The sequence below is a fragment of the Octodon degus genome, unplaced genomic scaffold (genome assembly GCF_000260255.1).
Source record: "Octodon degus isolate 3935 unplaced genomic scaffold, OctDeg1.0 scaffold00042, whole genome shotgun sequence".
NCBI lineage: Eukaryota > Metazoa > Chordata > Mammalia > Rodentia > Octodontidae > Octodon > Octodon degus.
Window position 1 is genome coordinate 13,671,066 of NW_004524618.1, and position 25,653 is coordinate 13,696,718.

At 47.6% G+C, this 25,653-nt stretch overlaps 1 protein-coding gene across 5 annotated transcripts in view; it reads left to right on the forward strand.

The window, feature by feature from the left end:
* The window catches only part of Tcf7l2 (transcription factor 7 like 2), a 174,768-nt gene extending 161,436 nt beyond the window's left edge, over nucleotides 1–13,332 (forward strand). For 4 of the 5 annotated variants that reach the window (XM_023715547.1, XM_023715551.1, XM_023715550.1 and 1 more), the window contains 4 exons: nucleotides 4,748–4,796; nucleotides 5,373–5,423; nucleotides 6,677–6,749; nucleotides 11,974–13,332. In XM_023715547.1, the coding sequence (XP_023571315.1) occupies nucleotides 4,748–4,796; nucleotides 5,373–5,423; nucleotides 6,677–6,749; nucleotides 11,974–12,397 (597 nt within the window). In that variant the 3' untranslated portion in view covers nucleotides 12,398–13,332. The remainder of the gene's footprint in view (nucleotides 1–4,747; nucleotides 4,797–5,372; nucleotides 5,424–6,676; nucleotides 6,750–11,973) is intronic. The other variant, XM_023715552.1, reaches the window with a different exon arrangement.
* The last annotated feature ends 12,321 nt before the right edge of the window (nucleotides 13,333–25,653 follow it).

Below are 25,653 nucleotides of genomic sequence, written 5' to 3' on the forward strand. Positions count from 1 at the left end.
GTCCTGTGGAGAACCAGATGTCACTCCATCATGGGCCTCCTGCCTCTCCTTCTGGGTCCTGGTGCCACAGAGAGCTCTGAATCCCATCAGCACTTGGGTTCCGCTCTCTTGTTGGGAGCATCCATGGTGCAGAAACTGCAGGGCAGATTGAGGTCATTAAGCTTTACCAGTGGTGAACCCTCGATGCCTGGGATGTTTGTTGTGTGGGCTCAGAATTAGGGTGAGCACTTCTGCTGTCAGGCCCTGCCATCCAACCAGCCCCAGCATCTGCATGACCACACGGCCCCAGTGAGGGTTGCCTCTTCTTGCTCTGAGGGGTTTCCCCTCTTTATCCTCTCCCTTCCACACATCTGCTAGTTCTTTTGCTTCTCACTGTGTAGACAAGCGAGAAGAGAGAGCACAGCCTGCGGGACTTCTCTGCCACATGCCGCCCCTCTCCCTCGGGGTCCCACTGCCCTAGCTGCCAGTGATAGTGTGTACCCTGCCCCCAACCGAAACAGGAAGCTGCACTAGTCCCACGCTGCTGGCTCTGTCACTCTGCTGAGAGCCCTCGCTGCCAACGGAGAGGCGTCACTGGGTGACTGCTTGGGACCTTTCCCTTGGTCCTCGGCATGAGAGCAGTGGGGGAGCCTTTCTTCTAGAGCTGAAAGGAAGAGGATGAGAAAGCTTCTGCCCTCCCACCTGACCCCGAGGCAGAGCTTTACAGCGGCAGCTCCTCCTCAGCCTACACACACACAGTCACAGCTCTTCAGGACAGCGGCTCTCGTGGCTCAGGGTCACGTGCTTAGTGTTCATCTTCGGCTCTGCCTGCCCAGCTCTTGGGTGATCTAGAATGGTGTCACATAGCCACCAGATCCAAGGGACAGTTGGGTACGCTAGGACCTTCATGTACCATTGCACAGGGTGTGAGCTTGTCGGCCCTGGGGTGTGCCGTTTACAATGGGGTGCACACGGCCCTGTATCCCCTGGCATTGTGCAGAGTGAAATCTCTACAAGGAGACAAGGCGAACTTGGTGGCAGCGTCAAAGGAATGCATGTCAGACTTGCCTGGGAGTCCCTGTGACACTGTTGCGAGGTTTTTCTGGGATATTTTTGCCTGGTTTCAGAAGGTCAGCAAGGCGCCTCACCTGCCCCTGCGCTGTTCTATGCTCAGAAGGTGATTGGATGGCAGAGCAGGCCTCCCAAGATGATTCAGGAGAGGGTGTGGAGTAGAGCCGCTGCTAGCACTACAGAAACTTTACGTCTTCAAAGAATGCTGTTAGGTTTTTGCTCTGAGAGCCCACAACTCGAGTATGAATATACACTCACTGATTTCATTTGTGTTCCACTGAAGAGTGGCAGAATTGAAGATTTTGTGGGTTTGATTGTCATAGAAACTTGGTAGTATTTCTTTCAAGCCTTTTTAAAAATTTCGAGACAAGGTCTCGCTAAGTTGCTAGGTTGCCCGGGCAGGGCCCAGAGTCACAGTCCTCCTGCCTCAGCCTCCCCTGAGTGCTGTAAGGACAGGCATGTGCCACCCCACGTGGCTAGTACTTCTTTTTAACTGATTTGACCTCAGGGTTTTTGCAAATTTCTTTTTTTTTTTTTCCATAATTTTATTGAGAATCAAATAGCAATGAGACAGTTTCAAATCAAATTGATAGGACAGTTTCAAGAATTAACACATTGCATACATTCTTCCTAGTGGTTAATTGCTGTACCAGATTCAGATATGATATCCTATTTACAAACACCATTAGAACAAATCCCTCTATTCATTAAGAGAATGTAACTATATATCTATCCTAACCATTTTGAATACACAGATACAAAATGGACATTCATCTGTATCCTCTTTTTTGTTTAGTTCTATCATTTGAATATTATAGGAATGTTAACTCAGAAAAATATTCTAAAAGAGTCCAGTGGTCCATAATAGTATTGGGTCTCCCGCTTGACTGGCAGTGTCAGAAATTGTTGACAAGAGTCCCCTACAGCTCAACATAACACCATGGCTTTACTTCTTATACTTCGTTTTTGTACTTTTCTGCTGCTTGGTTAAGACCAAGATAAAGCAAGACCTATGCAACAAAAGCTATAGCTTTTGGGTGTGATAAGGTCAGTGGAAGCCCCTCAGGATTTATCCTGAGATTCTGTACCTCAGATTGTAGAACCTTTGTCAATGTCAGCCATGTGGATGAGTCACGGCCATTGCTTGGCCAATGTGCTCTTTGTGAAAGCCTGAGAGAATGTATTCTCTCCGTGTGACTCTCCTTAGGCACACTCTACATCATCGATCACTTTCCTCTTTGGCTCCATAATCTCCTGGATCAGAAAATTTGGGACACTACCGAGGTGCATGACTTTATAGTACAAGTTCTCCTATGTCCTGAGTCTTAATTGACCTTGGAAAGCGAGGGCCAAAGTGTTGGCATTCCTTGCGGCCCTCCTTTTTCTCTAATTTTGGTCTGCAAACTTAGGTCGTTAACCATCCAGAAGACAAGCTTATTGTTATTACCATGCAACTTAGGCTGTTAAGCTTAACCTCACTAACTGTCTGAATATCAAACATCTTAGGCATAACATGGAACAGGTATTTTTCATCAAGTATTGATATGTTGAACTTTAAGTCCCTACAGAATATGATAAAAACATTTAAAAATTAGAATATATTTTTAAAATAGGCATAAAGATTTATATACTTATGTTTACACATAAGTCCAAAAATCTAACCATATACTACAAACTTGAAGCAGGACAGTCCCACAGTATTCCTTTTCCTGTCTCTTGCTTTCATTCACCACCCCCTTCTTTTTGAACATGCACATTTCTTTGGGCACTGTAGAACCCAAGAGTGGCCTGGAAGGTGTTTCCAAGCTAAGCTTGTACCTCTTCTGTGCTCCTGCTCTTCTAGCCAGAGTGACAGAAGTCTTTATGTTACCACCTAAGGACAGTAGGATTGCATCAAATGGTCATACCTGACCTATCAGACATGGTACATTCTGCAACGCCCAAGAGAAACGTGCTGAGTAGCATCATATTAGCTGCCCATGGTGTCACAGCGTTATCACCTTTGGGACTCTGCAACACTAGTCTAAGGAAATCAGTCCTACACCGTTTGCTCACTGGGGTCTTTTGCTCACTGCTGTGAGGTAGGCCTGAAGTTTAAAACAACAATAAGGCTACCTCCATGGAGTCTAAGTAGTGTTGTCAGTGCTCCTCCACCGGCGGTCCTCTTCCCGTTGGTACCCAGACCCTGTCCTCAGGGTTCGTTCTGTCCACACAACACTGTCCTTGGCCAACTGCATCCCTTTGTCTCCTGAACAGCAGCTCTCCCAAGGCCCTGGGCATGGATGGATGAGATACTATAGAAGTTGAGGTCTGAATTTTGGTTGAGTTTTACTTCGAGTCCCTGGATCAAGAGAACTGGGAGGCTCTTGGCTCTGGGTGTTTGTGTTTTGATTGCACACCAAGGCGCACAGTGCGCCCAAGCGTAGGCACCACCCAGCAGCCGCAGCTCACTCTGGTGCCGCCCTGCTGATGTAGGAGCTCACAGCTAGCCATGCAGCCCAAGCTCCGGGATCTCCTCTGAGGCTCCTTCCGAGTCCAGCCTGTTCTCCGGGTTTCTGTTCATCACTGCCTTTTTCCTTTGGTGTTCACCTCACTATACTGTGAGGGCCAGGCACTTCAGACCCGGAAGAGGCCGCCTTGCTATGGAGCCCCTGCAGCATGAGGCCTCATCCTCCCTAGCACACTGCTATGGTATCCAGGAGGGTCAGGCCCGAGAAGGTGAACGTTCTGAGTAATCCATCCCCTTTGCCCATGCAAACAGCTTCCTGCAGGACCGGGTGGTAAATAGTAGGTGGTAGAGCCTGTGGTGGAGGCTGCTCTGCTGTAGAGGGGCTTGGGAGGAAGAAATGGGTCAGTTTCCAGAGCACACAGTCGCACACCTGGCACCATATGTGGCAGGCTCTCCTAGCCGCTGTGCAGACAGCCCCTGACCCGGCATGGTTTGACTCAAGGTTTTTCAATGCTGTACTATAAAATGCATGTTTTATAGTACAGGGGCTTTGTGTACATGATGTTATAAAATAGGCTTTGTGTGAGCGATTGCGACCCCATGTATGTCAGTGAGTGCGTTCTGAGTGCGGTGTTCCTAGGTCAGGTGTGGTAACGTGCATTTCAGGTTGTGGTGTTTCTCACACTTGGTGGGTTTCTTGGGATACTCCCCTTGGTTGGTGGAGGAGCATCTGTGTAAGTCAGCAGACTTGGGGGAAACGTACCTTCTCCAGTGGGTGTTCCCGCAGCAGTCTGGAAAGGAACCCACATCATTCTTGTTCTATTTGGCTGCCTCCTCCAACTTTTAAGACCAAGAGCTGCTGCTCTGAGAAGCCACTACTGCAGCTGGCACTTCCTTAATGCCAAATAGGGACACTTTACCTTTTTGTGTGAGATGTGAGTGGGAGAAGTGGGGTAGCTCCCCAGAGATCTCTAACAATCACAGTGTTCCTTCACCTCAGAGGTCCACTCTCAGTGCTTCCTAGCCTGGCCCTGGGCCACCCCGCCCAGGTGCAGGTGAGAAGCCCTCTTCCACAGACCCTTCCTCTTCTCCCAGGAAGGTGCCCCTGCAGCTGAACACTGAGCTAGGACACTGAGGGCGAAGGGGGCAGGGCAGCCTGCTCCCTGCCTTCTCCTTCCAGGTGAGCTCAGATGCCCACCTCCTGGCTGTTAATTGAACTAATTCCCTGCTCTTCATCTGCTCATTTAGGGGAAGAAGAAGAAGAGGAAAAGGGACAAGCAGCCAGGCGAGACCAATGGTGAGTCACAGTGCTCGGGTGACAGAAACAGCAGTGGGGGTGGCGGGCGGTGCTCCTATGTCAGGCTTCCTTCTGGGGGAGGCAGGAAAGATTCAAGGCCAGGACACTGTGGGGGCTCCCATCCTAGCCAGGCTTTTGTTTATGCACTTTAATTAATTGCTTCACGACTGCCCTTTTAAAGCTAGTAACATCCATTGTTGCATGAAAAGCACATTGTAATTCTAGTGGAATGTGTTTTTAAATAACTGCAAAGCCTGTAACTGGAAAGCGAGCAGTAGGCATGCCTCTGCTGGGCTGCAGACAGTCTGCTTATACTGTGTGTGTCAGAGAAGGGACAGGGCCTAGGGGAGTAGGCGGGGGTGTGAGTGCTGGGCGTTAACTGGGCTGTTCCTGAATGTCTGATGCATGCCTTTACAGTGGTAAATTGCACCCATTTTAAATTAAGGAGGTTTGTCATTTTCTAGAAGAAATTAGAAATACTGCATAGGCAATCTGAGAGGTCCCTTGGAGAAGACCAGGCTTTTACAAACAAACAAAAATTTTGAAGGCTTTGTATAATTTGTTCTTTTTTTTCAGAACACAGCGAATGTTTCCTAAATCCTTGCCTTTCACTTCCTCCGATTACAGGTGCTAATGTCATTTTGAGTCATTAAAATAGTTGATAAACTGTTTTTTAATTTTTCTTGCCATTATAGTTTTATTAACATTAAACACATTTCTTTAAAATGACCATCTACACGGTTTCATGTTTCAGTAGATTTTTTTTTCAGTTGCTTTTGTTGCTTTTTGAATTTAATTTAACTTCTGTTTTGTTTATTTATTTATTTTTCCCATAACAGTTGTTTAAGCAGCGATGACAGTGATTTAGAGCTGAACTAACTGTGCAAATTGAATATGCAGTATTTCTTTAAAAGAGACTGGTAAAGGAAAAAAAAATGGAAGGAATTCAGTCATAAACCTCCTTAATCTAATGGCATTTTCTCATTGCCCCCGCTAAGTTTCTCATGCAAGCATGCGTCTGCAGTATGATTATTTTTTCCTTTGCTTTTTTTTTAACTTTAGTTTTTTTTCATCCTTTTGCTTTTCTGCTTCTAAACTGCAAACCCACTTGCATCTTACTGACCATGCCTGCTTCAGTGCTGCTGAGAGCTTCCGACTAACCCCTCCCCGCCCATTCACACAGCCTGCTTGCCTCCACCGTCCCTCTCCTAGTATTAATGGAAATAGATTTTTACAGAAAGATAAACATTCCAAAAGCTGCAATATCCCAATACCACAACCCTTTCTTTCTTTATTTCTTTCTGTTTCATTTTGTTTTGTTCTATTCTTTTTATTTGTAGTTATTTTCTTTTTTTTTTTTTTTAAACTGTTGTACTCTGAGAAGAAAAAAGCATGTTACAAACTTAATTCCCTCCTTTGCTTTATTTTCTTCTTTAAGAAAAAGAATATTGAGAGGCAAAAGTGGTGGGGGGAACTAAAACAGAGGAAAAATAATTGGCAAGAGTTCTTCGGCATCTAACTTCCCTTTGTCAGCTCGAACCAAATCTAATACACAGTCCTTAAAGAAGGGATACTGCAGCTTTATTTGCAACAGCTAATTTCACAAGTTGAATAAGATTGTGATTTTTACCATTTTTTAATTAAAGAAAGTTAAAAAACGAAAGTCAGTATTTTGCCTTTAGTAACCAGGTCATTGATTTATTCCCTTTTTTATTTTTATTTTTTTCTTATTTGTATCTCTCTCTCCCCCTCCCTCCCCTCTCTTTTTTTTTCCTCTCTCTCTCTCTCTCTCCCTTTCTCCCTCCTCCTCCTCCTCCTCCTCCTCCTCCTCCTCCTCTTCCTCCTCCTCCTCTGCTTGCTCCTTTCTTGAACTCATTCAGACCTGAGCGCTCCTAAGAAATGCCGAGCGCGCTTTGGCCTTGATCAACAGAATAACTGGTGCGGCCCTTGCAGGTGTGTATAGTCTCCCAGATTCGCTGTGCTGGTTTGCAGCTGGTCTCTTCCACCCCTCCCCCTCTCCGGCCTGTTGCTTCGTAGCTCTGTGTGTGGATCTAGGAGACACAAGGGAGCGGGGCGCTGCCACTGTGTGGGCTTGGCGAGCATTGTGCTTGTTTCCTGCTGCTGCTAGCCAAATGCCACTGTAAAACAGCATCACGTCTGCCTCCTCGGGCCAGCGCCTCCAGCCCCGGGCGCGCCCTCTCCCAGGGAATGTTGCCTGCCAAGCCCTTCCTTGTGACAGACAGCCCGGGATACTTGTCCTGGCCTAGGTAGAAGCAAATGACGTCACTTTCTCCCTTCCTCTTCTCTCTCTTTTTATTTATTTTTCCGCTGTTGTTTTTTGGTTTCTGGTTGTTGTTTTTGTGTGTGTGTGTTTTATCATTTTGTTTGATTTTGTTTTCGTTTGAGTCATAGAAGTCCTTTCCTTTCATGCCCTTGGTGAGGGACGCGTCCCTGATAGAGCCAAGGTGAGGTAGAAGACAAGCGCTCTGTAGCTAAGACGCCGCCGTCCAACTGAGCACGCCCCGCCATTGTGTTGTGTTTTTGTGTTTACCTTATGCTAACAGATGCAAATACTCCAAAGAAGTGTCGGGCACTGTTCGGGCTTGACCGACAGACTTTATGGTGCAAACCGTGCAGGTATATGACCACTGCGAGGCCTTTGGGAATCAAAGCCTTCTGCCCTCTGCTATCTTAGTGTGGTGGTTTATTTTGACTTCTTTCCCATCTACTTCTCCCACTGGCATCAATGACTAATGAACCCCATGCTTCAGATTTTTCTTGCTAATTTCATGCTGTGTCCTCTCCCCACTTTCTCATTCTTTCCTCCCTGCCCTTACAAATGATACACAGTGTATATATCCCTGGCAGGACTGGAACCACGACCCTAACCTGGGCACTCGCCCTTCACATTTGAGAGCCCACATCCTGGGCTGGCCCTGGCTGATAGGAGCCTCGCTGGCCTGCGGGCAGAGCCTAAAGAGCCCCCTTCCCGAGTTCACCCCTGGCAGTGAGCGCATTCCTGTGCTCTCGGGTCTGGGCTCTCGGAGAAGCAACCCGGGGCCAGGTGCCTTCCTCGCCCCGCTTTTATTTGATTTGGCCTCTTTGGTGGTTTTATGTTTGAAAACAGCCGCCGTCTGTACAGAGGAGCTTGGTTAGCTGACATTGTTTTATAGAAGCGTGGCATTGAGTAGCATGCACCAGCTAAAGGGCTGCAAATAGTGGGGCCTGCAGATTTAAAACACACATACATATAAATTGGCACGTATGGAGCGGTGAACTAGATCTACCGAGAGCCAGATCAATCCCGAGGAGTCCCAATGAAGCGCTCCTTCCCCCAGCCCGCAGGTTCCGCGTAGCCTGCTTCCTCAGGGAAAGCGTAGGTACCTTCTTCTCGGTGGAGGGCTGCCCTCTCGGTCCTATCTGGTTTCCTCTCCTTTAATGACCACCTTCAGTTAAATTTGTTGTTTCTTTGTTCTGATACAAGCAGTCTTTGAATTTGGAGTATTCTGATGGTAGGTATCTCGACACCCAAACACATGTCCCTGTTTGTGGTGCTTCCTTGTCACGTGTCCCTCTCCTCCATGCCTTTGCCATGTGCTCCGTGTCTAGACGCTAGATCAGATGTTCATCCCATCACGTGCATGCCCACGCGTCTGCTGTGGTGTCTCTGATCCCCTTCTGGTGCCAGGGTGAGAGCCAGTGAAATGTGCCTCCCGTAGTGCGGAGAGGGCCCGAGGGTGTCTGCACACAGGGCCACACGCACACCCTTAGGTGGCCGGCCACTCAGCAGGAGAGCAATGAAGCGCAGCGTTCACGGGGTGACACGTGTCCATTCAGCGCATTCCTGGCCCACAAAAAGGACTGCACACCCAAGCTGACAGGACTTAGGAGGAGCCAAGCAGAGCCAGGCTTGTGCCTCTTCTGTGGCAGGCAGGGAAGCTGTCAGCGCCTTGTGTGCACGAGGACAGGGAGCCTTGTCCAGATGCCCTGTGTGGCAGATGCTGGCCAGCCCCGGGGAGCTGCCCCAGGGACACTCCCTGTGACCTCTAGAGGCATAGCCCGCTGCACAGTAGGCTGAGGCAGTGCCCACTTCGCTCTACCCCAAGGGTGGCTGGTAGCTTATGAATCTCGTTCTTGTTTCAGAAACTATTGCAATGACTTACACTTGGCTGTTTTTTTAACCTTCCTAGAAGTAATTATTAACTGTAACCGGACAGTCCTCGTCTCCTCAGGTCCTCTGCCACTTTGCTTAAAGCCTAGGATGGGTGTCTGCCTCAGACACCAGAATTTTCTTAGTATTTTCACAAAAAAAGAAAGAGGTCTGTCAAACACAAACCCACGTAGCTGTTTTGTGTGTTCGCCTGTGCTTTTCTGCAGTGCAGCTCTGAGGGGCTGGCAGGGCCACGACAGGAGCCCTTTGGTGTCCTTGAGGCCCGCGGCCCCTGCTCTTCCTCAGACCCTCACCCTTCCCCAGCCCTTTTTTCATACCATGATACCCTGACCTTTTGTTATACCATGATACATTGGCCAATTTGTAGGTGTCTTTCCAGAGCAGAGTCAGGAGGAAGGTTTAGTTAGCTTTCAGAATGAATACAAAAGCTAGAGCCCCAGGTCCCTGCTGGAGGTGGGCCTAGGCAGGGGAGCAGGAATATGAGTTTTGGACAGGCAGCTGCCTGTTCCCTTCTCCCAACTCTTCCTTTCAGCTTTGCTATGACCATGTCTTGCTTCATGCTGAAATCAATAGGACCAAAGACTTTTAAAAAAAGAAGAAAAAAAAAATTAAGAAGGAGTTGCAAACCGAGACTTTTTCCAACTCGTCAGAAGTACATGTGTGTTCCAGCTGCCCTTTGCTTGGCCCTGTCCGGGGAGCATCATGCTGTCTTCATAGTCTCCGTGTCCAGTGTTCAAAATGCACCCCATCCCCATGATTTGGAAACAACCACACCATAAGGAGGAGGTTGGGAGGGCGTGGAAAGCCCCAGAAGCACTCCTAGCCAAGCAGGGCTCCTAGCTGGCCACACAGCGTTTCTAATTCTATTTGGCATTCGAGGACGTTTTAGCCAGACTCTGTTTTGAGCCCACCAAGTTGCTTTCCCCTCCTTTCTCTCTGCCTCATGGAGCCTGGAATGCTGCTTGATGCATCCTCCTGGTTGTCCTCCCTTTCCTCCTTTACTCTCTCTCTCACTTTTCCCTGTTGCTTTCTCACTTTTGCCTATGCCCTCTCCCACCTCCTCTTTTCTGCACCCCATTTTTACAATGCATGGACATCTTAGTTTTTGAGCATGTTTTGATCTGCAGGCTAAAGGTGACTTCAAACAGAGGCTTGATGACTGTTTTCCTTTGTTCCTGAACCCGTAGCCTAGGCCAGTCTGTCCCAGGGAGGAGGAGAAGGAACTCTACCGCTTTCCCAGAGTTCTTCTGGGCACAGGAGGACCTGAGGTGTCCGGCCCCAATGGGTGCAGCCCCTGCGAGGCAGGAGGACCGCACACACTGCCCTCCACCCTCCCCTCCTCTGTCCTCCTGCCGTCTGCACAGTTCATGCTAAAATCTGATGGGCATAGCAGATCGCTCTGGGGCTCAGATGAGAGCAGGAGCTCCGCAGCCCCTTCCCTCAGAGGCCAGTGCCGATGCCCAGCAGTGGCAGCCTTCGTGCAGGCAGCATCTTGGCTGCTCCGCCGCAGCAGGAAGCTGGCCAGCGCGCTCGCTCTCATGCGCAGATGGTGCTCTGCACCACAGTTCTGACTGTGCCTCAGGGTCTTGGGATGGCACATCCCCGAATCTGCAGGATTTTTATAGCATTAGTCAGTCGATCGCCAGGATCTCCCTTCCCACCAAGTAGGATCCCATTAGGCTGGGATTAATGGTGGGAGAGGCTTTGAAGTCACATGCCCAACTTCTTGAGTTGGTTTTCCTGACCTCACCCTTTGATGATAAGGAAGAAAGGCTGTGTCACTCACATTCCCGTTTCTTACACGAACAGGCAGTGGAGAGGGCGCTTCTGGTTTTGGCACGAGGCAGGCAGTCTTTCTGGCTTAGACACTAGTCACAGGAAGCCCAGCCCAGCAAGGTCCGTGCCGCGGTGCCCTGCATTCTCCTTGGTCCTCACTCGCTGTGCCCTCTACTTGCTGGGACAAGAGCAAGATGCACCCCCTCCATCCCATCCTCACTGCTTCTCCTTCCAACCTTCTCACTAGGGGGTGGGAGAGGGGAAGCCCCAAATCTTTCAAACAAACAAACAAAAAAAAAACCCCAAAAACTAAAAAATCAACTTTGAATCATGATTTAATCCGCAACCTGCAGGCCATACAACCAGTTATTCTTGTTCCTTTGGATCATTTTCTGTTTTTCTCATTCTTCCCCTCCCCCACTTTGTTTATCTTCTTCTACCTGTTTTTGGTGGTTTTTTGGTTTTGTTTTGTTGGTTTCATTCTTTTTGGTTTATTTTGTTTTATTTTTGTTCCCCACCTCCCCTGTCACCTGATTCTGCCCTCTTGATTTGGTGTGGTTCTTAACAGACAAGCCCGCAAGCTCTCTGGGCGCCCGCAGCCTCCCGGTGGTGGTGTGTTAAAACCTTAAGCCTCTTGCTAGTGCTGCCTTCAGCTATGTGGGCTCAACAGTCAGCATTTTGAGAGTTTCATATTGATAAAGAGGCGGCTGGGGAAGGAGCTCTGTCTTTCTCTTTTAAACACATACAGACACACGCACGCACGCACGCATGCACGCACACACACATGCACATCAGCCGGGGCTGGGGGTGGCAGCGGTGGGAACTGGGGAGGGAAGGCGAGGAAGTGCTGTGGGAAAGTGAAAATAAGTCCAAAGAGCAGTATGCTTTTCTGTTCTCCCTTTGGACCACGCCACTTGCCGGCAAGCAGTACCACCATCTGCAGGTGACTGCCTTCCATCTGCTCATTTATATTTGGGCAGGGGTGGGACTGTGGGTGTCCTGTGGGGGTAGGGCAGTAGAGTGGGGTGCTCTCTTCAATGTTCATGTGGCAGAGCAGCTGCAGACAGGGGTGTGGTGAAGGGCCTGCACTGAAGCAGTGTCACCTGTCCCCGGGCCTGCTGAGCAGCGGGTGCCCGTTAGGTGGCTTGGGCTTGGCCGTGGGCATGAGATAACCTCTCCCTTGACATCTTTGCCCTTTATTCACAGATAACTCTCTCCCCCTGTTTCTAGGAGAAAAAAAAAGTGCGTTCGCTACATACAAGGTGAAGGCAGCTGCCTCAGCCCACCCTCTTCAGATGGAAGCTTACTAGACTCGCCTCCCCCCTCCCCACACCTGCTAGGCTCCCCTCCCCAAGACGCCAAGTCACAGACTGAGCAGACCCAGCCGCTCTCACTGTCCCTGAAGCCTGACCCCCTGGCCCACCTGTCCATGATGCCGCCACCGCCCGCGCTCCTGCTGGCCGAGGCCACCCACAGCAAGGCCTCCGCCCTCTGTCCCAACGGGGCTCTGGACCTGCCGCCCGCCGCCCTGCAGCCGCCCATCGCCCCATCCCCGTCGCTCGCACAGCCGTCAACATCTTCCTTACATTCCCACAACTCGCTGGCTGGGACGCAGCCCCAGCCGCTGTCCCTCGTCACCAAGTCTTTAGAATAGCTTTTAGCTTCGTCAGCCCTGCTTGGTTTGAGTGTGTTGTCCTCGGTTCTCGGTTTGCGCCTCCCCCACCTGGAAGGGTTTTGTTTTGTACTCTTAATTTTGTGCCACGTGGCTACATGAGTTGATGTTTATCGAGTTCATTGGTCAATATTTGACCCATTCTTATTTCAATTTCTCCTTTTAAATATGTAGATGAGAGAAGAACCTCATGATTCTACCAAAATTTTTATCAACAGCTGTTTAAAGTCTTTGTAGCGTTTAAAATAAAAAATATATATATATATATACATAACTGTTATGTAGTTCTGATAGCTTAGTTTTAAAAGACTGATTAAAAAACAAAAAGAAAAAAGAGAGAGAGAAGCAATTTTGAAGCAGCCCTCCAGAAGGAGTTCTGTATTATTTGTATTAAATATGAGCTTGCGAACCAATCATTTTACACCTGGTTTTTAAACCGTAAGGGCACGATGAATGCAGTGCTGTTACTTTTTTTTTTTTTTTCTGTGTGAAACAACTTTTATTGTGATGTTACTTGTTATTGTTTAAATGTACAGAAACAAAGGGTTAAAATGTGTTAATATACCTTGTTCCATGGTGTTGTTTTTTGGGGGGAGGGGGATCCTACTCAACAATTAATGGAATCACAGCGCTGTTGGACCAGTAGTATTTATTGCTTTAGAGATTGCTTGTTGTACCTGTTCATTGTCCCCTTTTAAAGTATGTTTTCCTTTTTCTCAAAACTGTATAAAGTTTTTTTCCCCTCCCCTTAGCATAAGCATCTTATATATAACAACTCATTTGTATAAGGTTTTTAAGTTTATATATAGAAACGTGTATATATTTTTTTGTTTCCCTTTTTGACCTCCTTTTTGTTTGTTTGTTTCTCTGTATGAAACCCAGACGCCACCAAATGGACATTGGTAGTTGCATTAAGGATCAGTAGCATTAACAAAAGTTGCTTTCAAAGCCATTACGTGAACAAGACTTGAACGTCAGTGAGGGAACCTCAGCGGCGCTGTCTGAGCCCCCGTGGGAACTGCCCTGTTCCCCTCCTGAACTCCTAGTCAAACGCCCTGCGCCCTTAGGAACATGGACTGACCGTGTGCAAAACTCTATGTGCCAAAACTCTCAGTGACTTTAGCTTTCCCTCTTTTTGATGCTGTACTTTCTGTTCATCATGTTTTGCTGTGATGTTACATAGGTAGATTTGTATGTAGTTTTAATGTCACCTATAACAAAATGTGTTTGGTAGCAGATTGTCCAGAAAGCATTTTAAATGAAGAGGTATAAACCCTTAAGGGCCAAAATTCTGTATATTAGATTACTCTTAAAGGAAAAACCAGCTGCCGCTTCTGTGTACCCATATTACATACAAGTAGGTAGCGAACTTTAAAAATAAAAAAAAAACCTAGGCATGTTGATGTTGCAAAATGCTGTATAAAGCTAAAACCTGTTCATTCAGTGCCATTGTAGTTGACATGAAGCGATTGTAAAACTGTCTCTGATTTCTCTCTGGTTTATTAAAATGCTAACTATAACATTTTTTTGTGAATACTTTGAATGTTTCCTAACGGTTGTGATGTTACTGTTCTGTTTTATGCTCTTATTCCAAGTTCATTTTTAATGGTTTGAAAGCCATTTTTGTAATGAATAAATGTTCATGCTGTACAGTATCTGTAGCATGCCGTTCTGGATTAATAAAAGCAACTTAGTATGTGCAGAGAGAGGCTGGTCACTTGATTCTGTGGTTTGGACTGTTCACTGCCTTGGAAACTGGACCTGCCCTCACTGGAAGCAGCGTGTTTCCCTGCGAGGACTGACTGGGAAGCTAGTGTGTGTGGGGCCGGTGGCCAGGGAGTGACTCCTGTCTCCTTCCCTGAGGTCCAGCTGGCGTGGCTCGTGCACCTGGTCTGTATCATGTGTCACCTGTGGGTCACCTAGTGGGAGATCCTGGGGTGTCATTCCTCATATTCATCTCTGTCACTCTCAGTCATTCAGTTCTGAAAGCAGAGCTCAGTTGCCGAGCAAATGTCACTTGTTTGGCTATCACAGCAGTTAATATGATAGATCCTATTCATCCCTCCCACAGTATTGAGCAGAAAGGATTTAATTCTGGTGAATGAGACTTAGGGAAGGGAGACCTAAGAAGCTGCGTGGTTCCCACTTTTGGGCCCTGATGCAGAAGCATCGTGACTTCTCAGAGCTGCCTGCAGGGAGCGACGGCCGCGTGTCAGGTTGAAACCCTTTCTGCAGCAGTGAGCAATTACTGAGCAAACAGCTTGTTTATAAAATTGGATTGATGGATTCGCCTAGCAGTGTGAAGGGGGCTTGCTGTCTGTGGGACCCAAGGACCTGGCTGTGCCCCCAGCAAGATTGTGAGGTCCCCACCCGCTAGGGCGGCTGCAGTAAGGACCTTCCCGTGGCTCCCGCCAGGTACTTCTCTCGCTGATGGGGTGGATGGATGGTACCCTGTTCCATTTATGTAGGACATCGGTGTCTTCAAAGGATACTGATTTCCGTTCCTGGTGCTGTTGTGGCTTATGGTGACCATGGTGTCTCAGCAAGGACTTCAAAGCCCCCTGAAAGCTGCTTTGCTAGAGCTCATTTTTGTTCTGTGAACTTCCCGTGTTTTGCATTCACTTTACTTTGTATTCCAGTGTGGAGTGTTTCTGGTTGTCCCTCCTTGTTTTATTCTACACATGGGGTGCAGAATGACCTTTGCAACTAAAAATAAGAATGCTTCGTGGTGCCATTGTACCAAGCTGTCCATGCCTTTCTCATTGAATCCTAATGCTGCTGCCCGAGGGTGGTACTGTCCTCTGCTCCCTGCCTGATGCTCTAAAAATGGACTTAGTAACTCAGCTTATAAAAGTCCTCTCCTGAGGCCACAGTAGTAGGTGGTGGAGTTGGGACATAAATGGGGACCTGACTCCGAGTCACAAGCTCAACACTAAGTAAAATGACACTTAGAGTCGAGGTGGCTCTTCCACACCCCAGCAGAAGTGACAAGACAGTCCTTCCAAGGGTGCCCTTCTTTCTTTTCCTTCTCTGGCTTGCTCCTCCTCAATTCCAGGGAGCTTCGCTACCTACAAGCACTGTTGCCCTTTCTGCATGGTGCCCTGTGCCCATGTTTCAGTTCTCAGTGTGGGCGTCACTTCCGCGGCATCCCCATATTCTCCATCCAGCCTTTCCGCTCTAGAAGCTCACTGTTCACCACTTTGCGATGGGCGATGCCGGCCTAGGTCCCTCAGGTGCAGCCTTTCCCAGGCTCAATGCTGTGGCCATTGGAGGATGGGTAATTCTTAGTGTGGGGGCCTCTCCTCTATTGTAGCACATTCAGCAACGTCTGGCCTCTGGTGCTAGATGCCAGTGCCACCTTTCCTCAAACCTCCATGGTAATCAGAGATGTCCTCGCATGTCCCCCAGGACAGCAAAGTCATTTCAGTGGACAGCCTTTTCTCTAGAGAGCCTCTGAAAGGACAAGAGTGGGGCTTTGTGTCTACTGCGGTAGACAAGGGCCAGGTTGTGTTGGCCACTTGGTGGGTGCTCCATAGATACTTGTTGAAGGAGGAAGAATTGCGTTGGCCAACTAGATGTGCGTATCATGAGAAGCAGAGGGGTGGAAACATCCCATGGCACTCCCCGATTTAGCGCTGCCACAACTGAGCATGCCCTTCTTCACCTTTATCCATGCTGGAATATAACTGAGTGTCCTTGTTAGGGCAAAGGTAGTCCCCAGGTCATCAGCCAGCCCGGGGCAGATCTCCCGCCAGGATTTAAAGTGCATTCACCTGCCCACATGTTCACCTGCCCTACACAGCTGGATCTGTATTTTGAGGCTCTTCTTTCCACCTAAATACGGAACTTCCTTCTCTCAGGCTTTGTCGTGTTATCAGCAGGCCAAGTTGTAGTCTCCCAAGTGCTGGGCTACGTCCTGTCCTTCATCGCTTCCTTTGTACATCTGTTTGATGTCTTCCTGCTCCAAGAGTTTATTTTCAGATGGCTCATTTTCCAATTTTGTCTAGGGAGTGGATTTGTGGATTTTTTGTTACTAAGAGACCTTGAGACATCATCTAGGAGACTGTCACTCTCCTAGCCACATGGTTCCTGGCTGATGGGTCATAGCCAAGTACATCTGGACACTTGGATGTGTGTTTCCTGTGGCTGCTGTAACAAGTCACACAAGCTTGATAGTTTAAAACAACAGAACCTAGTCTCTCACTGCCCTGCAGACCAGAAGTCCAAAGCCAAGGCTAGCACAGGGCTGTGCTCCCTGCAAAGATGGCATTGGATGAGTGCCTGTTCCCTCCCCTTTCAACTTCTGCCTGCTGCCTGCAGCCCTTGGCATTTCTTGGGTTGTAGCCACGCCACTCCAGAGGCTACACGTGATGGTTCATCAGGCCTACCTGGATAGTCCTGGCAATGCCCCTTCTCTTCAGATCCTTAATAACATCTTTGGCTGATAAAGTAATACAACCTAGTAATATAATTTCTCTGCTTAGGATCTGGATGTATAATTTTGGGGACCACCATGCAGCCCAGCTTGCTGGTCCTGGGACAGTAGTGGAGTTAGCATGGACCCCTGCAGGATGGGAAGCTGTCCCTCTGTCCATGGTGTTCTTGGATAGTGCAAACATGATTCTTATAGTGTGGTTTTCTATTCCAGATACATTGTCAAAGATTCATGTTTAGTCTGATGGGTCAGAAGGGCCTTTCATCCAGATCTAGGACTTCAGCAGAGGACCCAGCTGGAGGCAGTGGAGTGAGGCTGAGCTATGAGGGTCCTGCACCTTGCTGCCTTGGATAATTCCTTTATCTGGAGGTCCTGCTTCTTGGGGTAACAGTTGGTGAGAGTTATACTGATTTGGACACATTCTTAGGAGATCTAAAGTGCGGAGTGCCTAGAATGATGTCATGGTGTTTATTGTGGTCACAAAAGCTGAAGGCTGGTCACCTGTATGTCTTCTTTATTTCGCTTAGATTCTCTGAGCTCAGCTCTTCATGCCAGAGTTAAAGAACCTCAGAAATCTAGATGTGGAAGGCCCGTGCCCATGGCCCAGAGACCTAGTGACTCAACCAGGCTGTTCATTTCACCTGAAACTTAATGGTCCTCTGAAAATGACCTCCACTCTTTGGGGAGCACAGTGCTGGATGGGGTGCTTTCAGTGGCATAGTAATGAGTTTTTAATTAAAGTCCTTTGGAAAGAGACTAAGGAGTAACGTAAAAGTCTCTTGTGAATGGGGCCTGAGGCAAGTGACATGGATCAGAGCGGGATTGCTAATGAACAGGGCAACAGGTGTGACTTCCCAAAGGATTCCTGTCTGAAGTTGGCTGCTGCTTCCCCCACAAGATGTGGTTCACCCCAAGGCTTGGGGCAGAGGGAAGGGTCTGTTGTGAGTTCTGGTGAAACGGACAGGTAGCACTGCCAGCTCTGCTCTGAAGCCGCGGCGTCTGTGAGCAGGCCCATCCATGCTTCCTTGCGCCTTCCATGCAGCGACCATCGCCTGGGCTCCTCCTTGCACCAGGTGTGCTTGTAGGCACTGGCCTGTGAGTGAAGGAAGCCAGCTTGGCTCTCCTTCCTTTCTCTGAGCTCGGTCATGAGCTGTCTTACCGGATGCAGTTTTGAAAGGGTTTTGTGTAAGGATGATGAAAGAGGATGTGCTAAGAACTCTGCCTGCATTTCTCATGGAATCGTCCTGGAGGACAGAGATTGCTTTCATTTTTATTTTAAAGGGGCAGAAAGTAAGGCTTAGGGTAAGTAGCTTCTCCACAGGCAGATGTAGTATTGAGGGAGCCAAACCTAAGATCTGCCGGAGCCTGCAGAGCTGTACCATGCATGCCACAGGCCACCTAGGGGCCAGGGCCAGGTGGAGGGCAGGGCTTGCCAGGGGGCTTTGGGGCCAGGTAGAAGCTTGTGCTACAAGACAACCAGGTAGGCCTCCTGCCTTTCTGTGCAGGAGTTTTTGTCTTTGCTTTCTCATTCTGGTTTGAGGGTCTCTAACCATTATAAAAGATAGTTGATGATTGCATAGATTAGACCGTTTTAGACTCAGCAGTACAAGTCAAAGAATCCTTGCCTTGGAAGAAATTCAAAGTATATCACTGTGTATTATGGTACTGTGCATACACATTATATGGCTGCGTCAGTGTATACTAGAGAAACAGATATAGTGCAAGATACATAAATACATAAGAACTGACAGGATTGGCTTACAGTTGCTGCCCACAGAGCCTGATGAGGAAGAGCACAGAGGCTCTCTGCACACCGGAGACCAGAGGACTGAACAGAAGGTCTGCAGCTCACTGCCGTGTCCCGTGGGAGTCTGTACCAGAGGCCACTGGGTCAGCGAGGGAAGGCTCAAGAGTGTACTCCAGAAGCCAGACCCTGCATCCAAGGAGCGGGTGAAGACCGTAGCCGAGGCTGATTCTTTATCATTTCCCTCATCCACCAACCAAGCCACAGGTCTTCCCACACCGTAGGGTGTAGAATTGCTGAGCCAATTTATTTTTAAACTTCTCTTACTCAAGTTGACACCAACAATCAACCATCACAATCATGTTTTTGAGACGATGGGTTGCAACCCACAGATAGATCAGGAGATTATGATTAAAGGCTTGCATTTTTTAAAAAAATAGGATAAAATAGAAAGCAAATCTATAGTTGTATGTGTATGCTGCATTATGTAAGTATAAGTAAAATAGTTTAAAGGCCAAATATGAGCAGGATTAATAGTTATAATACATTGAATATAATAATTTTAATATTTTGAAATGTAGTCATAGCATATAAAATGGTAATGGAATAACATTTACTAATGGACATCTTGCTAAGTGTATTACAATAGCATTTCCACACATGGTCCCCCTGGAACTTAGTCCTGTGGAGTCTTCTTGGATCTGGGGGTAACATTTCATCCTATGGTTCCTCTTTGTGTTTCAAACTGCTCATCAACTTGTAAGGGCTCAGAAAGGCTGCCATAGTGACTCCTCTTCCTACATCTCCCAAGTGTAATTGACCATAGAAGATTTTCTTAAAGAGGACAATGCCTATTAACTTCCTTCTGAATGGATGTTTTTTGGAGTGCATCTTTGGATCTAAACTCTCTATGTGCATATTAGGTACTTTAATCCTTTAAACAGGTCTCTGTTATACTATTATTTCCAGTTTTCAGGTGAAGAAACTAAAGCTTGAATTAAACAATTACTACTTATTAAATACTTCTTACTTGCCAAGTGTATTTGTCAGCTAGTTCCACAAGAATGCTGTGTAACACACTGTCCTAAAATTCAGAGGCTTACAAGAGCAAGCATTACTTTCGTTGCTATTGGATGTGTGAGTTGGCTATAACTCTAATGCGATTGGCTAAACTTGGCTGCAGGATAGCTTGGGTTTGGATTTGTTCAATGTATCCCTCGATGTGAAAATAGTGGCCAAACTGGGTATTTTCTAAAATTACAACAGTGAAGTTTGAGTCCTCTTTAAAGACTTGAGTCCTCAGATTGAAACTGATACTTTGTCAATCCAAGGAAATTTCTGTTAGCCAAAACGTAGAGTTCAGATAGAGATTGAAGGTGTGGGAAAGTATACTGTCTAGCTGAAGGACCAGTAAGGCTATGTGGTGAAGGACATGACAGGGAGGAATAATTGGGCACAAAAAATACAACCTATCACACATCACATGCTTCATTTTTTCACATAGTATTTACATTTACAACAATTCTTCCAGATAGGTATAATTACTGTCTCTACTTTACACATGAGTAAACTGAGGTTTATAGACTTTAAGACTCTTCTGATGACAAGAACCTCCATGAGAATGTTGAATAGGATGGAAGAAGGTATTGACTTCCTTGTTGTTTTTCTGAACCTAGGAAAAATAATCGTTATTTCACCAAAGTATAGTGTTAGGTTTATGTTTTTGTAAAAACATGTTACAAGTTAAGAAAATTCCTTTCTATTCTTAGTTTGCTAAAGAGTACTTACCACAAACTGTTTTAAAGGGTGGGGAAAAAAGGCACTAGGTATGGTGGCATGTGCCTATAACTCTAGCACTGGGGAGACTGAGATAGTAGGGCCACTGCAAGTTCAAGGCTAGCCTGGGGTATACAGTGAGTTTAATCCCAGCCTGAACTAAATAGCAAGACCCTATCTCAGTAAACACACACACACACACACACACACACACACACATACACACGCGCGTGCACGCAATAAACAAGTAAAAAAATAAGGCACCATTCAGAAGATAATGTCTATAACACATTTATCCAACAGAAGACTAATACACAAGAGTGAAAAGAATTCTTAACAATCAGAAGAAGACAGCTAATTAAAAATGAAAGGGCAAAACAAAATCAAAAGCTAGAACCACATAATTCAGAGAGGGATATCCAATTGACCTATTTATTAGATGGTTGCAGTAGCTTCTTTCATAATGGCCAAAAAGTAGACACAAGGCAACTGTTCACCCACAGTGGAGTAGACAAATAAATGGTAGTTGTCATAAATAGAAGTTCTTATCAGTGCCCCCCGAGGCTGCTAGTTTTCCTCAGGTTATACATGTGGCATTCTGCTGAAATGCTGATGTTGGTGCTTGGTGGGTGAGGGGCACAAAAGGCCTCTTAGTTGTGTGTGTCATTTGGAGTAAGGAGTAAAACACTGTGGCTAAGTCTGCTGTACGGTCAAGAGGGGTGCACTGAAGAGGGAGTAGACAGGTCATGACACGAGTCTTTCCCAGAAATGGTTAATGCCCCTGTTCACTTGATTTTTGGAACTATGAAGAATTCAGGCTATGCGGTGCTAGCTTCTTCTGGATCATAAGGTAGAGGTGGTTACTATGCAAACAAAACAAAACAAGCTATGTGCTGCCCACCCCTCACCCACATCCTCTTTGGTTTTATAAGACCAAGTATAGCAGGAAAAATTCATAGCAAAATCTGTAGGTGCAAGGGGCTCCTTAAGGGTGAATAATAATTGAATGGATTCCATTTCTGTTCATCACCTTCAGAAACTTCTAGAAATCATTTGGTGTGTATATTTGCTTTCCAGGATGTGAGGGTGGAGGAGGAAGTCCGGTGTGCATGTTAGTGACATTAGAACCATCCCTTGCAACCCATGTAGTGGGAATTCACACAGCTCTTCGGTTAGTCCCCTATCCTCGGGGACTCAGAACTCCAGAAGGGACCTGTAGATACATCTAAGTCTTTGGGCTAGGAATTTCAGGAGAGCTTTGTAAGTTAGAGTCAGTCTGCCTAGCCTCCAGGAACGAGAAGGATGGGCCGCAGGAAACTGCAGCCCAGACAGGGTGTGCCATTGTACCTTACCTGAAGCCACACAGCAGCTTGCTTCAGCTCTAGGCTACATGTAGCGATTCCTTGCAGTGTAGGGCCATGATCTTTCTAAGAACTACCCATTCATTGTCTTGAATTCTCGCTTCCTTGCTTTGATGTGGGGGATTTCAGCCCTGCTGCCAGGACCAAGACTTGGTCCCAATCTCGAGTGACGAGCCGGGTATGGGAACTCCATTGCAATGGAGGACTGGAGATAAAACTCCTCAGGGCCCAGCAGCCACCTGGCAGTGGTGCCTCCAGCATGGCAGGTGCCAGGCTGCCTTCCAGGCCTGCGGAATAGCTCAGATTCTTCTCTGTAGTCTTCACTCAGTGCTATGATGTTAATCTTGCCATTTCCACTGTCCTGGAAGAGAGCTGAGGCTTCAGGATCGGTGCGCCCAAGAGGGGCAGCTCTGGGATTAACATGAGGCATGCAACTGGAGAGCCAGTTTTTGTCACTCATCCTGTAGCTAAGAATCTTAGGAAGAAATGAGTCCTACAGTTTCACTGGGCCTTGGGAAATTCTGTCAGAGCTGGCCTACCCTGGAACATTTGCTTAGGAGGAACAGGGCTATTTAATTGGGTCCCTTATGTCCTTTGCCTGTCACACGCTAGAGTTAGGGTGCTGCGGGGGGACGAGGCTTGGATGCTTCTACCCTTCATTCCAAGAGCCTGGATCACACCCTGAGGCCCAGCTAGGCAGACTATGGAGTAGATCACAAACCAACTTGGCCCTGACTCTGATGGGCGACTCTGAGGCCAGGTGGGCAGAGATGGGTGTTGGGAAGTGGCTGGGCCTGGCTTTCAGGGATCCTGACTTCACCTGGCTGGAGTGCCGTCGTCCCTCTCAGGGCCCTCAGCTGGTGCTGGCACCGGCAGCGAGGCGGGGCCTTGGAGCAGACAGCCTGGCCCTCTTGGTGCTGCTTCCCTCAGGAGGAAGGATCTGTACCCACTACGCTGCATCCTCCCACAGGGCCTTACCTGCGCCCCCCTTCACCTTACATAATGGCGCATTATACAACATCGCAAAGCAGGTGGTATTTTTAAAGACAGCAAGTGAGCATTTTTTTGGCCTAAATTTGGGAATGAAACAGATGGATTTTTAAGACTCTGGGCTTTTCCTATGAATAGTAACCGTTGTTCTCTCTGCTTTTAAACACCAGTTTCTAGACCACCTCCAGCAACCAATCAGCACTCTGTTATTTAATTATCACAAAATTCTTAGCTCTGTCTGCTGCTGCTCGGACAAGTGGGGGGCACTGGATCAATTTCTGGAGCCAGGAAGACTTGCCAACAACAATTTTCCTTTTCCCAGAGGGCCACGGAGGCCTGCAGCAGGTTCCAAGTTTCTCCTCCTGCCTGCTCCGTGCAGGCTCCTGACAGCAGCTTGAAAAGGGTTATAGAGAAGCAGATAAATGCCCGCTTGTGGCAGCCTTCCCTGGCAGCGCCGCCCCCACGCCAGTGGGCTCATGCCGGCCCCGTGACGGCTGGTGCCAGATTTTTTCCATTAACAGGTAATTGAGTAGAAACTAAAATAAGCGAAGTTTGTTTCATCCCTTGAATTTTCTTGCTGGGGTTTGAAAGAAAAACACTTTAGCATCGTTAGTGGAGGAGTGTCCTTGAAATCATATTTATGTTTGCCAAGTGATTTGTCGCTTGGTAGGTGTAATTAGCCCACTCCCTGGGCCTCTGCCTTGGTTTTATTCTTCAAGAGCCATGATGTTCAGAAAATAGGAGCTGGTTCCTGGGCCCCTTGCTGCCCCACACCCTGTTTTAAGAGAGGATGAGTAGAGTATTTCACACTAGACAACTGATTCCTCTCTCCCTGTCTCTGCCACATACACATGTGCACATACGGTGCAAAACCTGGAACCCTCAGAAGCAGCCTGGTACCCCAACCCTTGCCACTGCTCGGGTTCTCCCCAGATCCCTCCTGGACCTGACTGTCCTGAGCCTCTGTTCATGTCCACCTCCACATGAGCACCAGGCAGATGTCTGAGGGGCTGAGAGGTGTGCGTTCCAGGCTTTGCTGCTTCGTGCCCCAGTCGCAACCTCTTATTTTGATCCTACTGCAGGCGCTGATGTCCCTGTGTCCCTGGACTCGTCGTGAAGCTCATCTGACTGCAGTCTTATGAGATTTCCTAGCACCACTCAACCTGAAGTTCCTTAAGTCCACAGCTTCAGGTGTGTGTGTGTGTGTGTGTGTGTGTGTATGAAAGAGAGAGAAAGAGAGACAGACAGCAGATGGGCAGACAGAGATGGATAGAGAGACAGAGATGGACAGAGAGAGAGAGAGAGAGAGAGAGAGAGAGAGAGAGAGAGAGAGGCAGACAGACAGACAGAGATGGACAGAGAGAGAGCGCCCCAGGGTCTGTTTTCAGTTCCCCGGGAACACCAGCGAATCAGGACCTTGTTTCTTCATGAAGCCCCGAGATTCTGGTAAGCACCAATGACCATCACCCCAAAGAAAATGCAAAGACTTGCACACAAGCAGCTTGGTGGCTGTTTTGAGGTAGCACCACAAGCCCCCTTCCCCTCAGAACAAGAATCACTACATTGAGCTTGCAGGATAAATGAATAGAAGTAATTAAAGCAGCTCCCTCCCCTGCTTTATTCATTCCTTTACAACCCGACATAGACAGTTTTTGTTTGTGTTGAGCTGTGTTTGATTTCTTGCAGTACTTAGGCTTTCACCCAGGGCCTTCATGCTGAGCTACATCCCCGGCCCTTTTTTATGTTTTACTTTGAGACAGAGTCTCATTACATTGCCCAAGCTGGGCATGAACCCAAGATCCTCTTGCCTCAGCCTCCTGGAATGCTGGGATTATTGGCACATGTGGCCACGCCCAGCTCTGACAAAGAAGTCTTTCTGAGGTAAAGAACCCTCCACAAAGTTGTGACTTTTTGATGAACAAGTTCATTTCAACCAATAATAATAATTAGCACTAATATTTTCCTGACCTTGTTTGTGCCAATATAGTGTGTCCCTTCACAAGGATGGGTGCAGGAGAAAAGGTCCCCGCCTGCCTGGAGCCAGGGAGGATGAGGAGATAGACAAGGACAAGCAAGCCAAAGGGCCACTTGAGATTTCAGTGAGCAGTGCTCTGCGCTAGGCATGTTGGGTAATAACCTCCAGGCTCCAAGAGGCTTCTCAAAGAGATGCTATCTTACAGAGGCCTGAAGATCAAAGGATTTCTACCTCTGATCAATGTAGTACCCTGGGCTTGTTACCCTTAGACACTCACATGGTGTGCCTGGGCTCCAGACACATATGCTATGACCTGGATATGGCCTAGCCCCAAGGTATTGGGAGTTTGATCCTCAAGGTAGTGGAACCAAAATGTGGTGGGTGTGGCGGGACAGGATAGATCATGGGAGCAGGGTGGGTCTCCTGTGACCAGGTGCATTCTCTTGGGAGAAGGAGTGGGACATCCTATATACCGGTTTTTTCTTTTCTTTTCTTTTCTCTTTCTTTCTTTCTTTCTTTCTTTCTTTCTTTCTTTCTTTCTTTCTTTCTTTCTTTCTTTCTTTCTTTCTTTCTTTTTTGTGGTAGTGGGGATTGAACTCAGGATCTTGTACTTGCCAGGCAAGTAATTATTCTACTGGGCTATCTCCCCGGTCTTCACACCGGGTTTTTCTGCATGTTCCTCCCACCCCTTTCTCTTTCGGCTTTGCTGTCATGATGAGATGCACCCAGGGGGTCCACACCAGGCACTAACGCCACACTGGCTGGATTTTCCAGCTGCCTGAATTGTGAACCACCAGGGAAGCGCTTATTCCACTGAGCCATCTCCCTGGCCCTGATATGTGTCTTTTCTTTTTTTTCTGGCAGAACTGGGAATTGAACTTCGGCCCTTGCGCTTGCCCGAGAAGTGCTTATTCCACTGAGCCATCTCCCTGTCCCCATGTGTCTTTTCTTATGCAT